This window comes from Lytechinus variegatus, chromosome 10 (assembly GCF_018143015.1).
Source record: "Lytechinus variegatus isolate NC3 chromosome 10, Lvar_3.0, whole genome shotgun sequence".
NCBI lineage: Eukaryota > Metazoa > Echinodermata > Echinoidea > Temnopleuroida > Toxopneustidae > Lytechinus > Lytechinus variegatus.
The window spans coordinates 21924058-21939142 of NC_054749.1; the positions used below are offsets into that span (position 1 = coordinate 21924058).

Below are 15085 nucleotides of genomic sequence, written 5' to 3' on the forward strand. Positions count from 1 at the left end.
TTTTGAACTCACCACCATCCATTCTGACGCATACACATTATAGTTACTTCCTTCTTTAGAAAAACTATGTAGAGCGATTAAAGCGATTGCATGGTGATCAACAACAGAGGTGTATATTGTAGCCATTAAATGGGTTTACATGTACATTCACTTGACCTACTTTTCAGATAGTCTACATATTTTCAGAAAGTCTAAATATACATGGGCTATTGGTCTAGTTTTGTCTTATTGTCGCTTTGAGTACACTACATGTGGTCTTCATGTAATTCTCATCCAGTCTAATGCCCAGATTATCTGATTTCCACTAATCACATAAGTCAAACTAATTTACTGTTTTACAAGCATGTATATGTAGATCAGTGGGGAATACAAAAACTTGCACACAATTGAAAATTTGCAGTGTGACAAGGAGTGAAAACTTCTAAAATGTATGATGTACATTAACTACAAAATGACAACAGAAATTTATTATTGCAAGTATTTTCTTGCAAGACCAAGGGTTAGATCAAGTAGCAATGGAACAAAATGTGTAGCCTATTGAACTGGAATTTACACTATGTGGAATGAGACCAAGTGGAAAGTAGATATTTGAAGTTTACCACATCTATGGATCAATACATTGGCTCAAAATTCAGATTGTATAACTTTTAATTCAGGAAAAAAAATGTAAAATGAAACCAGTTTCTCTGATCACTTAATTAGAAACATGATTGCCAGAGTAAATTTACAATTATAGTGGTCGTGCAAGTGAAATTTGTAATAGAAACGTCTATAGAAAAAAACCCACACAGATCTCTCAATGCTTTACCTTTTCTATTCAATCATCACTAAAAATCAAATACAAAATGACACCCTATATTATTTATAAAAAAAATATGACAGTAGATGAGTATCACACCCATTGAAATACCAATGGCACAACCTGTTGAAGAATAATATCAGTTTGAAGTAGGATTAAGGATAAGCTTTGATAGTGATTAAGGGAAAGGACACCCTGACACTAAATTTGTTTTAATACAAGCAGAAAATTTAAGATTCAATGAAAATACATAAAAAAGTGGTTGTGTTAAACTTTGCTATGATTTTGTGACATCACATACATGCAGCTCCTAAACTCCACATTTTATTGTTTGAAATAGAAATCTGGTAGATAAACTCACAAAAATCATTTTGCTATTGATTGCGGGCCCGACAGCCACTGTGCAGCGCCAGATGGACATTGCTCTTTTTCGTTAATCATTTTATATGTATGCCAAAAATGGTAGCAACTCCCATCTTTTAACGTCTTTTTGGTCAGACAAGGCCAGGGCATGAACTACCAAATTTCTTTGTGAGACGGACACTCTACGTTTACCAACTGAGCCAACACACCAGGATATGTGTTTATGAGTATCTAAAATCTAATTTTAATACATTTTTGGATAGTTCATTAAACTGATAACACATTTCTTACCAAAGTGAGTTTCAATGTGATATAATGATGTAAATGTAAAATAGTATATTTTCTGATAATTTATCACAATTTTACAATGGGGAGGAGGGCAGGGATCAGTTCATAGGCCTCGTCAAAGACATTTTAAATTCAATATTTAAAAACCCGCAGTAAATCTTTGATGGATTTTCGCTACAGTGTTTTTGTTATATCTTTTTTTTTTGGGGGGGGGTAATTGAATCAACTTCACACCAGGGTAAACTTTATGCTGAAAATAACAAGGAAAAGAACGAAAGACCTGTCAGATGACATCCAACAAGTGTACATGCATTGAGCCAATTGCGACCTGAGCCTCATGTAAGCAGCTACAATGGCTTTGAACTTAGCAATCAAATGGTCCCAAACTTAAATTTCTTGATAGCTCTTTGAGTATCGCTATGATTGCTAAAAAGAAAAAAAATTGAATGAAATAAAAGAAGCAATTTTTTACTATAGCATCAATCAAACAAGGTATGAAAAAATACACTGGGTTATGTATGTGACCAGTGCCACCAGAAACTGAAAACTATTTTTTTCAAAGGCCATGGGTGATGATTTAGCTGTTATATCATTACTACATATTGAATAAACTTCATTTTTTTCATATCTTCAAAATGATTTAAGCCAAGTTTACCCCCAACAAAAAAAAATGATTTTAATAGAAAGCGAAAATTCAAAGCATCACACTGAAAATTTCATCACAATCTGACAAAAAATTAAGCGAGTTGTGACATTTTGAAGTTTTGCTTAATTTCATAAAATAATATGCACATCCTGGTAGGAGTGCAAATGAGGGGACTGATGACAAAACCCACTCACTATATCTTTCTTTTTAAACATGTTACATGAAATATGTTATTTTCTCCTCAATGTCACGTAATACATACATGTAGTTTCAACAAAGTTTCTTTCCTTCCTGAACATGAGGAATTCAATTGTTCTAACATTTTATGGTTCAAAAAGTAGGTTCCTAATTGTCATATCTGTAAAAATTAAATTTTTGTATAATTCAAACAATAAAAAAAATGAAATAAGGACTCGCATTGACTCTTTCATATGCATTACACTTAGTTGAGCATTTTTCTCCATAGTATTAAAATCTAACTTTTTCTCTTGGGTTGACTTGATTTTTATTGAATTATTCTGCCTCAAATGCAATTTTTGTTTATGAAGATGTGCAGTGAATGTGAGTTACATGTGGTGTCACTTCATCTTTCCTTTCCGGATCAGGCATTTAAATCATAGGACCGGTAATAATAACAGTTATGAAATCAGATCTTAAAACAGACCAAAGAAGATCATGGCTAAAATTACATTAACCATAACCACTTTAAAATGCTGTGGCCTTGAATGCCCTTCTCGTTCCCATCAGAATTTATTTTATTAATTTTTGCTGAAATATGTCATTGTAAATTACAGAAAAATAGTCTTCTCCTCTGAAAATATTGAATAGCCCGTAAAAAAATTACTTTTTGGTAAAGACAGCGACAAATTCATTTAAAGCTATATGAAATATAGTTAACATTAGAAAAACGGGGCATGTTATATGGCAAGGTCTGTTTAAAGGGGAAAAAGTACTCTTGGAAAAGTCAAAGAAATTTATGTACATGTACAGTACTGTATATTTACATACAGGTACAAGTAAAATCATGTATGTCAATATTCATGCAAGCTGACATTCTGAAAATTGGTGCAAAGCAAATGCTTCCATTCCTTAATATTGGGGGTGTGATATCATTAACCACTGGTAAAAGTAACTGAAAAGTGTAAAAAAAGATGAAATTGAAAGAGCCCAAAAGAAAAATACCTCAAATCAACTAAAAGCTGAACTCTCACACTCCTGTGATAAACATGTACATGTATGTAAACAAAAAAGTTAGTTCTACATGTAGCTTTTGCATGCGATACGTAGGGAAAGAACTCTGAAAACTGCTTTTAGCAGAAATTAATTTCCATTTTGTTATCTTTACCAGAAATTGAAACGAGGAATTTCAGCCAATATTCTATGGTCTGGAATTAAGAACATGCTGCAGAAATATCCATGGCCTTTTTAATTCCCTGCTAACACTGCATAGACCTGCAAATTAACAAACTCATATTTATGGACACATTAAATCCTATTTTGCAAAATGCATGTCACAATAAAATCCATTTTGTGCAGTTTGCAAAAAATGAATAAAATGAAGGTGTTTTTTTTACAATAGATGGGCAATATTTAAAATCTAACACTTGATTCTCAAAGGGTCCCTATTAACGAAATATATCTGTATTGTAAGAAACCTTTTCTCATGTATTGAATGGGCATAAAATGAATCTGTAGCTTAAAGCGGCACTCCAAGCTGAAAATTTCATGAAAATCTGGTTATGAATACTGAATTTATTGAATTTCAACGTTTAGCATTATTTTGTATTTAGTTATAATACAATATTTTTTACTTTATGTATTTTCAATTTGTCAGCAAACTATTGTGTGAAATGTACAATTTCCAGTTGGATAATCTGCAGGTCATCATTTTACATCAGATTAAAAGTATGCAAACATATTGTAAGTTGCAGGAAGGGTATTTTTTTTTATTTAACTTTAATAGATCTTATTCTTTGATATTTTTTGTTTTCATATTAAGAATGATTTATTTTTCCAAGGGTTTCATTCTCTAAATTTTACTCAAGATTAAAAACTAACCCACCTTACATTTAGGTCATTCATTAATTCAATGCCACATAATTTGGCATAGTTATTATGTACCTTACATCATTCACAATTAATTCTAAGCAATTTACTTCTGCTTCAGTGGCAAGCACGGCTGACAGCAAATTGTTAGTTCCTGTACATGTTTTAATATGTGCTATTTTTGCATCAGATTCATCATCACAGAATGATTCAATTTCTTCAAGTATCAACCATTGCACTATCATGAAACATTGGTCATCCATAGTTATGATACTACGCAATTCACCTATTCTTTTGTCAGAAAAACCACTAACTGGTTGTTCCTCTTGATTGTGTCCATTCGATATTCAGATGTACAAAAGAGCAAGCCATTTCTTTTCATTCGTTTATACGTGGTTACTATTCTATCTATTTCAACTCTTAGGCCAGAAGAAATAAATGCAGCATATTCAAAAATCCTTCAGCCGTCTGACTGTACCCATACCAAGAACAGAATCTTGCCTATAATCTTGTGCTGATTTCTTCCCAGAACAAGACATCATGTTGCAAAACACCCTGACTCCATGGGAAACTACACGTTTTGTTATAAGGTTCGGAAGCATCTGCATAAACAAAAATTTTCTCATTGCTTGCATTATCATCCCTCTATTTCCTTGTATCTGACGTTTTATTTTCCAATTACCTGATTCGAAAGGAAAACATGAATGAGTCCACAGTGGTCCCCATTTCCGCACACTTTTTGATAAATGTGTCAATGAATGGACATTGAATGTCATTGAGGATGCACCATACAATATTTGGCATCTACCAACAAAAGATTCAAACAGAAGATCGCTGTTAAGGAGATCATCATTTGTGAGGGATTTTTGTAAGAGCAAATATGATGCCTGAACTAAGATAACTAAGTGATTCCAATACTCATGGGGCAAAATGCCATACAAACAAGGCAGGCAGTATACCAAAAGCCACATGTACCATTCAGATGCTTTCCAGTACTTTCGTTCATTGATAGGTCTTGGTGTTCTGACAACTGAGCTGGGAGGCCTGATAGATTTAAGGCAGGAATTGATAACTCCCATTACTCTCGCTGAACCTATGTAAAATGGGTCAAGAGCTGTGGAAGCAAACCACAGATCAGCCAACTGGCGGGCTACACCAAGGAGGAGACAATGCATAAAATCTGGGGGAAAACCCCAACAAATTGGGAAATGTGGTAGATTTATCAAGGGGCTTGGACCTTTTACACCTCTCACTGATCGATCTTCTTCAACAGACTGTGCCATATCTTCCAATATTTCTTCATCTGTCCTATCATTATAATTGCACACATCTATGGGATACTTTACCACCCTTTCAACAAGTTTACCGGGATGGTAGCATAGGCTACATCCATTATAACCATTGAAGCGAACTGTATTTTGCATGGCTGCCCTGGCTGGTGCATCAGCACAGCAACATATTCCAAACAACTTACTGTGGATTCTTTCTTCTCCCTTTTTCCAAGTAACACCTTCTTCTGCCAATTTCTTTGCACAATCTGTAAATTTGTCTAAAAACACCTCCATTTTTGGCTCTACCTTACCAAACCATACACCAGCTAGGATAAGATTTTGATGTCTCAACTTTGGGGGAAGTTCATTTATCATAAGGAAAATTGGCCACATAGAATATTTTGATGATTTGAATACAGGTAAGCCATCAGAATTAAACATATGAAAAATTGGCTTCATTTCCAAGCAGTTCCTCATCAGCCAATAATTTCTGGTAGTATTCACCATCATAAATATCTTCAATAGCATCATCAGATTTTTTTTGCGGGTTTGGCGATAGGACAAGTGAGGTGCAATATCTGCCCTTTCAAATAGGGCTCTTATCTGGGAAGACAAGTCAGCTGTGACAAAAAAATTGCCATTACAGAGATTTTTTGTGACACATGTGTCATTACACTGAGGACATAGAACTTGATCTTCACACAGATTTGCAAAAGACTTGACATAACTGTAGCAAGATACACAATAAAAATGAAATGTGAGAGATATTGCTCTTCCAGAAAATATACTATTCATGATTGACGTAAGTGAAGTGAAGACTTCTTTACAACAAAGGATATTGATCAACTCTAATAGATGGGATATGGCAGCAGATGATAAACAATGCCTCATTACAAAGGATAAAATCATGAGAATTGCTTCTGCTTTAGAAATGTGGGAACCATTGAAAATTGCGCCATTGAGAGCATCATCATCATCCCTATCTCCCCTGTCCTCACCCTCTCCGCTTCCTCACCCTCTCCGCTATCTTGATCCTCATCTGTTGTGAAACCAATGTCGGTAAGTGTACCCTCGAACAGGGCATCACGTTCATTAACATCTTCATCACTTCTACTTGTGGACAAGTTTGTGTCCGTGCCAACAGTGTCCTCTCCTAAATTGTATCGTTCATTAGTCAGATCGTCACTTGTGATGTCTGCCAAAAAATGTAGTGTATAAAAAAATTAAAAGACTGTAAGATAATTAATATTTTATACTATACAGATCCTCTTTAAAGCGTTAATACAATCAGATGCTGTAATATGAGATCTCCTAATTACAGATAGTCGTAAATGGATTACATGTACATCTGTCATCAAATTGATGGAAGGATGACAATTAGTAGTTAACAGGTTGACTGTCCGTCTTCCTGAAGATGGAGTCAGTCACACTGCCTGAAACAATGAGTAATCTCTCTTCACTTCAACCTGCTACTTCTCAAACCATCGCTACTCAATATTCAGCTCATCTCATCTGGTTTACAGTCCTTCTCAAGACTTCACTCACTTTTAAGAAAAGAATGCCTCTAATATCCTCTGTTTCTCATCTTTCAATTCAATTTTCTGCCTGTGTTTTCATTCCCATCTTCATATTACACATGGTGAATGGTTTAAACCAACTCCACATTAAGAGATCCATTAAGACTATAGAATATCAGCCACTTTTTTCTACATGTACATCTATATTTTCACATGATACTATATTTCAGCTATGGAAATACTACTTCATGTACAGTATTTATTTCTTAAAGGTCAAGTCTACCTCAGAAAAAATGTTGATTTGAATTAATAGAGAAATATCAGACAAGCATAATGCTGAAGATTTCATCAAAATCAGATGTAAAATAAGAAAGTTATGATATTTTAATGTTTCGCTTATCTTTCACAAAATAGTTATATGCACAATTAAGTAACATGGAAATTTATGAGAGAATCGATGCTGTCCCTTACTCACTATCTCTTTTGTTTTTTGTTTGAATTATATAACATTTTATTTTTTACAGATTTGACAATAAAGACCAACTTGACTGAAACATGAAATGTTAAACAATGGTAATTCTATATGTACAGGGTTCAATAAAATAGTGAGTGATCAATGTCATCAGTTCCCTCCTTTGCATATTAAATCAAAAACTTTTTATACTGTAACATTCTTATTTTACATCAGATTTTGATTAAATTTTTAGTGTTGTGCTTGTTCGATTTTTCTCTTTTTATTCAAATCCAACTTTTGTTTGGGTGGACTTGTCGTATAATATTCTTGCTTACATTTATTGGCCTGTGACTTTAAAATCCTTGCATTGGCACAGCCATTTAGTTCTGTTTGACACTTTTAGTTTCTCACCTGGCAATTCTGCAGTGGATTAACTAAGAGTCACAAATGAAACAACCTTTCAGTGTGCATGAATTAGGATTGTAATATTACGGGCCGATATCAAGCATGAAAATTGATTAGTCCTGCTCATTACTATCATTTCAAAATCTCTACTTTGTTGATTAAAGATTTGAAAAAATGTGAAAGTTTTGATCTACATGTACATGTAACAAAGGATATTTACATGTAGACTAAAATATAAATCAGCTCTTTCAAATCATACACACCTGTACCCGGACCACCTTCAGCTGTGTCACTATCCTCTCCTGCAAAGTCAGAATCATCCAAGGCATCCCCTTTTCCATGTTCAATCTGTGAAATAAATAAATTAAAAAGAGTAAAGACCTCACATGTGATTGACCCAAGTCACACAAACATGAAGGGGGCCTGGGGACTATTCCTTATTATGTCCATTCAATTCAATTCAAAATCAAAAGGGGGGTTAAAATATACTGTACATTGCATGCCATAACAATTGCCCCTCTCATGGATTAATACATTTGCATGGCTGCCCTGGCTGGTGCTTCAGCACAGCAACATATTCCGAACAACTTCAAGGAAGGAGCTGTAATGTAATTTCATTTACATACACTTTTCCAAAGGAATTTACATGTACTTGGTTCAAAGCACAAATAGGAAGAATTACAAAGGAGCACAAATTCTTCAAATGCAATGAGGACATTAATATCGAGTTCGTTTTAAAGTTCACACCTGTGATTACCGGTAAGACCCAATGCCTATTTCCATCACTCGTTTCTATCCAATATGATCAAGAGTCCAATACCAGCTATCATAAAGATAGAACTATGAAATCAAACTATTCAGACCCTACCAATTTTCAATTTTATCATGTGAAAAATCAGCATTCTCAAGTCCTGGACACTTGAATAAAATGACCAAAACTGTTGATATACACTATACTTATTACTTCAGTATGCAGATTTATGCAAATGTACACATTTTGAAATTCTGACCCACATTTACGTGTGATTTCCCAAATTACAACACCACAGTAGCCTGGTCCCTTAGTAGTACATACATGTACATGTATGGTGTACTTCATTTACTATCATGTATAAAATTACATAATCAGCAATTCAATCACAAAACTCAATCACATCTTGAAAATTTCCATGAACATGTACCTTGAATTTGTATACTTCTTACAGTACAGTACATGCAATCTTTATTTCCTTCTATTTGAACATTCACAAATATGCTGGTTTTATCAGCTTACATGTACCCAGTAACTGTTTTTTGGCATTTTATACCATTTACACAGGGAAACATGGGAATTTACATGTAATCAATTAATCAAACAATTTCATCATTAAATTATAGTTTAAACTATATATGAAGATTCATTTGAAAGCTTATATTTGTTTGAGATATAGGATTGTAGCTTGTGATGATCAAGGTGGTGATGATTCCTTTATAAGTGATGGTGGACAAAAACTTTCGGAAAGCTAGATAATCATTCTTACATGTATACGTACATCTTACTAAATCGGCTGTTTTTCTAATAGCTGCATCTTCCGATGGAGAGTTCGCCACTGGCAAAATTTTTTTGCCAATGGATCTTCATTGTAATAAAATTCATCCTTCTTGTACGAGAATGGATTGTGTCTGTGTTTATCCCCTTTTGTCGACGCGCTTTCCAGGGAGCTAGAATCATCAGCCGTTGTACTCTGAGATGAGCTCGAACTACATGTATAATTTACATGTAGGTGTTCTTTTGCTTTAACTTTCTCTTTGTGAAGTCTTAATTTCTTGGCAACTCTCCTTCTTTTAGACCTCCCTTTAACAGCTTCTTTTGAGCGAAGACTCCTTTTTTTTCTGTTGCAATGTTTTTTCTGCAAGTTATGAAAATAAAATAATAAAGTGATCGTTTATTTTCAAATAAGATTCAAAATGTGAACAGGAAATAATTTTCCTGGCATTGCAATTTGCTCCACATTGTTTTATGACTGTGACTCCAAATTTCTTTGGTGCAGCAGATGTTCTTCCCTAATACATACACATGTACAAGTTTGGCTCACAGCCTATACAGTACATGTGCCAGTCACATTTCTTTGACTATCTGCTTTAACCAGAGAAGAATCAATTCAGTGGACCAATTGTTTTCCCCATTCTAAACCTTCAAACAGGTACATTGAAACTTGAAATGTATGTCAATTTTTTTAATATTTTGTATCAGAATTCACTAAACCTGAATTACAAATGATTCATATGCAACGCTGTATAAACCGATAATTGGATCAGAAGAGAACAATCTACATTAACGGCAACCATACAAAATTTGAAATGCCTCTTGGCGCATTCAGAGGTCGAAAAACAAGATTATGTCCGATCAACTTGAGAGGTTTCATTCATTTTTTTTTATTTCAACAATATCTTCATATGAAGGTGCCTTTCAGCAATATGCTGGTATTAATAGGGAACCTACATTGCATAACACGTTTATACAAACAAAACAAATACATGTAAATACACATGGGCAATTCCAAGCAAAAGTGGACCTTTTCAGAAAAATATTGGCTCAACACTGAACATGTATTTCAAATCTGGATGAAAGTTTTCTATCAAATCAAGACTCATATGGAATTTCATGTACACAAGGGAAACATAATTAGCCATATTTTTATGCATCTCCTTTAGGAGAATCCAAACCATACAAACAATTTGATATGGGACTTCTGTTGGTTTTTGTTTGTTCTCTACTTAATTTCACTTTAACAGAAAACTATTGCTAGTTTTGTATAAATTTTCTTTTGGATAATCTGAAGGTCATCATTTTACATCATAATAAAAGAAAATTCTCAAATATAAATTCATTATATATTGCCTGTGTGTGGATATTTCCGATGTCACTGTGTAAACATCACTCCATAACTGGGTATGCCACGGTTTTATGTGTTAAGTCTTAACAAAAATAGTACCCCATTTCTTTAATGTAATGCAGATATTATATCTTGAAAAACAGAGAATCCAATCAATGACTCTAACTTGTGATAGCAATTTAAAGTTCACAGAGTTTGAGGTAGTTAGTTTGAGCGATATGTTTTATCCTAAAAAATGGATGCCCAAACTCTGTCAATAAGTAACCATGTTTATAAATATCCATCTTATTTAAAGTGTACCGTTGAAACAAATATTGTATTAATACATGTATGAGTGAATTTCAGGAAATACATGTACAGTCAGGTCACATTTCTTTGCAAATATGGTACAAATATGGGTGAGAAATTTTTTTGAATGTTATGTTTTTTTATCTGAATGTCACTCCATTACCTTTAAACTGCCCACATGATAAAAAAATATAAAACAAAATAAGCAGGGTTTGGGCTTAATTACAGGTTCCATGACATTTGCTCCGGCCACAATCGCTCTGCAGCTTCGGTATAAATGCCACGTACTAATCAATTAGGGTTTGCAATTTGTTATATTTTTTTTAAAACAAAATTTAAAAAACAAAGTAGCTTTGACTGACAGAGTTTTTCACAAATCCACTTCACTGTTTTTAATACTTGCATACATAATTTATTAAAGAACTGACTGCTAATTTTGCAGCAAAAAGCAAAGGCAGCAATCCCATATTAAAGCCTCCTACATGTAGTTAAGGAGTGTATTTAACAAAACCCAAAATGCTGAGAAAATGAAAAAAATTATCTTATACATGTTTGGAACAAATCAAATGATAGCCAACAATTAATGGAACACTGTTTCTTAAATTTACTAGTTCTACATACATGTAACAATATTCTTAACTGAGGCTGAAGTGATTTCGCAAGACTTCTAAAAAAATCAAGGCTTATTTTCTTGATTATATAGGAGTTTCAAAATACGCTTTTCACAGTCCACTTTCTCATGTACATTACAACTGACATCTACATGTACAATTTTATGGAAGTCCTGGGTCCCATAACACAAAGGCTTGATTTTCATGATGGATTGTACATTGTAGTCAATGCAATCAATGGTAGAAAAAAGTTCTACGATCATTACTAAGCCTTGTGGGCCCCTTGTCAGCAATAAATATCTACATTTATGATGAAGTTCAAAACTGATTTCAAATTACATATTTCAATTGAATCATTGTGAAAATTGTTCATGAATGTGGTGGATTACTGGCACACAATGTGTTGTCAGGACCCTCAAACCTTGCGTACATGTATGTGGCAGACTTCCAGCACAAATTGATGGTGTCAGACCTTCAAACACTGCGTATGTGGCAGACTTCCAGCACAATTGATGGTGTCAGACCTTCAAACACTGCGTATGTGGCAGACTTCCAGCACAAAGTGATGGTGTCAGACCTTCAAACACTGCGTATGTGGCAGACTTCCAGCACAATTGATGGTGTCAGACCTTCAAACACTGCGTATGTGGCAGACTTCCAGCACAAAGTGATGGTGTCAGACCTTCAAACACTGCGTATGTGGCAGACTTCCAGCACAATTGATGGTGTCAGACCTTCAAACACTGCGTATGTGGCAGACTTCCAGCACAAAGTGATGGTGTCAGACCTTCAAACACTGCGTATGTGGCAGACTTCCAGCACAATTGATGGTGTCAGACCTTCAAACACTGCGTATGTGGCAGACTTCCAGCACAAAGTGATGGTGTCAGACCTTCAGACACTGCGTATGTGGCAGACTTCCAGCACAAAGTGATGGTGTCAGACCTTCAAACACTGCGTATGTGGCAGACTTCCAGCACAAAGTGATGGTGTCAGACCTTCAAACACTGCGTATGTGGCAGACTTCCAGCACGAAGTGATGGTGTCAGACCTTCAAACACTGCGTATGTGGCAGACTTCCAGCACAAAGTGATGGTGTCAGACCTTCAAACACTGCGTATGTGGCAGACTTCCAGCACAAAGTGATGGTGTCAGACCTTCAGACACTGCGTATGTGGCAGACTTCCAGCACAAAGTGATGGTGTCAGACCTTCAAACACTGCGTATGTGGCAGACTTCCAGCACAAAGTGATGGTGTCAGACCTTCAAACACTGCGTATGTGGCAGACTTCCAGCACGAAGTGATGGTGTCAGACCTTCAAACACTGCGTATGTGGCAGACTTCCAGCATGATGTGATGGTGTCGGACCTTCAAACACTGTATGTGGCAGACTTCCAGCACGATGTGATGGTGCCGGACCTTCAAACACTGCGTACATATATGTGCCAGATTTCCAGCACGATTTGATGGTGTCAGACCTTAACACACTAAGACATTCACCTAGATGCACATGTTGCACATGCACACCTTTTTAAAGGTCAACTCCACCTCAGAAAAATGTTGATTTGAATCAATAGACAAAAAATCAGACAAGCTCAATGCTGAAAATTTCATCAAAATCGGATGTAAAATAAGAAAGTTATGACATTTAAAAGTTTCACTTATTTTCAACAAAATAGTGATATGAACGAGCCTGTTGCATCTAAATGAATTGATGATGTCACTCACTATTTCTTTTGTTTTTTATTGTTTGAATTATACAATCTTTCAATTTCAATGAATTTGATGATTAGGACCTCCTTGCCTGAAGCACAAAATGTTGAAATAATGGAATTCCACGTGTTCAGGGAGGAATGACACATCATTTCACATGACAATGACAAGAAAATCAAAATATTTCATATTTCATATAATCAAATACAAAAGAAATAGTGAGTGATGTCATCAGTTCCCTCATTTGCATACCTGCCAAGATGTGCATATAACTGTTTTGTGAAATGAAGCAAAATTTTTAAATGTCAGAACATTCTTATTTTACGTCCGATTTTGATGAAATTTTCAATGTTATGCTTGTTGAATTTTTCTCTTTTTATTAAAATCAAGTTTTTGTTGGGGTGGACTTGTCCTATAGTATAAACTTATCCTAATAAATTACACGTATACACTGTCTTTGCACATGTGGGATTCATCCCATATATACATGTAATTTCAGCAAATTCTTTGGACTGTATTCCCAATGATCATGATCATTCCACTAAATTACATGTATTTGGCTCTTGAAAGCTAAATGATAGTAGTAGCAGTAAAATACTAATTTCGTGAGAAAGTCTGTACTGGTAATGGCAGTTACATATTAAAACTGAACTTTGTGAAATCATAAAATCTACAGCGTATAGGCTATAGCTGAAAATACGACCACACTGGCAACACAGGCACACGAGGGACAGTGTATTATTATTGCTGGAATAAAGACCCCACGGAAGAGACCACATCTGAGCTTATTTTGCTTATTTCTAAGCAATTACCAATTTCTTCCAGAATCCTTTTGGATTTTTGCACATATTTTTCATTGCCTAGCTGCCTAGGCCTAGGCTACATGTAATTGTAATCACCTTGTTCATAGAATGAGTGGCCCGGGGTTGCGAAATGTAGGCCTTTTATTTAGTAACTGTAGGCTGTACATAATTAGTGGCTACTCACCCGACTCTCTGAGGACTCTGAACTTTGATCAACATCAGATTCTGGATCAGGCATGTCAGGTCCAGGACGAAGTTCACGGGACTGGTGATGAACAGATTCTGTATCCGATACAGCTGATGTAATCAGTGATGATGATTTATCATCATCGAATTCCAGTTCAGAACTCGTGGTACCGGTTTTCTCGTCCGCCTCATCTTCTGTTGACGTCCTCCGGCCAACTGCTGCTGCTGCCAGTACCGCCGGCACTAGTACCGGATCATCATCAACCTCTCCCTCATTCTCTGGCGCTGGCTCTGCTGCTGGTTCGGCCTCCGACTCTGCATCTTTGCCTTGCCTCCATTTAGTTGTCCTCGGAATCCCGCTCTCTGAATTTGGTTCGAGATAATCTTTATATTTTCTCTTTCTAGGATGTGCCATTTGTATCAACAAATAAGCTGCAAAATATGTAGAATTATTACGAAAATATTCTAAATCCTAGTCTAGAGTTGACTCAGGTGAAAGTAATTCCGAATTCCGCGGCCGCGTGTCCCGTCCGTTGTTACATCGCGCTTGGTTAAGAAAAATATTACAAGGTATTTGGCATAGTGATTTTAAAGAAAAAAATAAATTAATGATATATACATATTATGTTAACACTTCAATGCTTTTCTTTTATTAAAATACTAAAAATAATTAGTGGCAACTATTTATTTCAAATTGGCCATCACCTCCCAAGATCTCTATTGAGCGCTATCCGAATTGAGCTAGGTCAGCAGATTCCTTCACTGGCTGTTTGATCTAGTCTTATCGTACGGTACCACTTGTCATATTAAGCAGTCAT

General features: G+C 35.2%; 1 protein-coding gene across 2 annotated transcripts; it reads right to left on the reverse strand.

Moving 5' to 3' along the window:
• Nucleotides 1-4604: 4604 nt before the first annotated feature.
• LOC121422956 lies at nt 4605-14759 on the reverse strand. 2 transcript variants are annotated; one of them, XM_041618204.1, is made up of 3 exons: nt 14266-14759; nt 8053-8137; nt 4605-6608 (listed from the first exon to the last, which is right to left on the reverse strand). In XM_041618204.1, the coding sequence occupies exons 1-3, from the start codon at nt 14680-14682 to the stop codon at nt 6319-6321; spliced, it is 792 nt and encodes a 263-aa protein (XP_041474138.1). In that variant the 5' UTR covers nt 14683-14759; the 3' UTR covers nt 4605-6318. The 2 variants fall into 2 exon arrangements, with proteins under 2 accessions (XP_041474138.1, XP_041474139.1); XM_041618205.1 differs by lacking the exon at nt 4605-6608 and adding an exon at nt 9322-9678.
• Nucleotides 14760-15085: the final 326 nt, after the last annotated feature.

Excerpts from the sequence above, each read along its gene's own strand:
- LOC121422956 (XM_041618204.1), bottom strand. The coding sequence starts at position 14,682 with ATGGCACATCCTAGAAAGAGAAAATATAAAGATTATCTCGAACCAAAT. Across the intron at positions 8,138-14,265 it reads CAGAGTCCTCAGAGAGTCGG|ATTGAACATGGAAAAGGGGA; the intron begins GTGAGTAGCCAC and ends TTTATTTCACAG. Across the intron at positions 6,609-8,052 it reads TGAAGGTGGTCCGGGTACAG|ACATCACAAGTGACGATCTG; the intron begins GTGTGTATGATT and ends ATTTTTTGGCAG.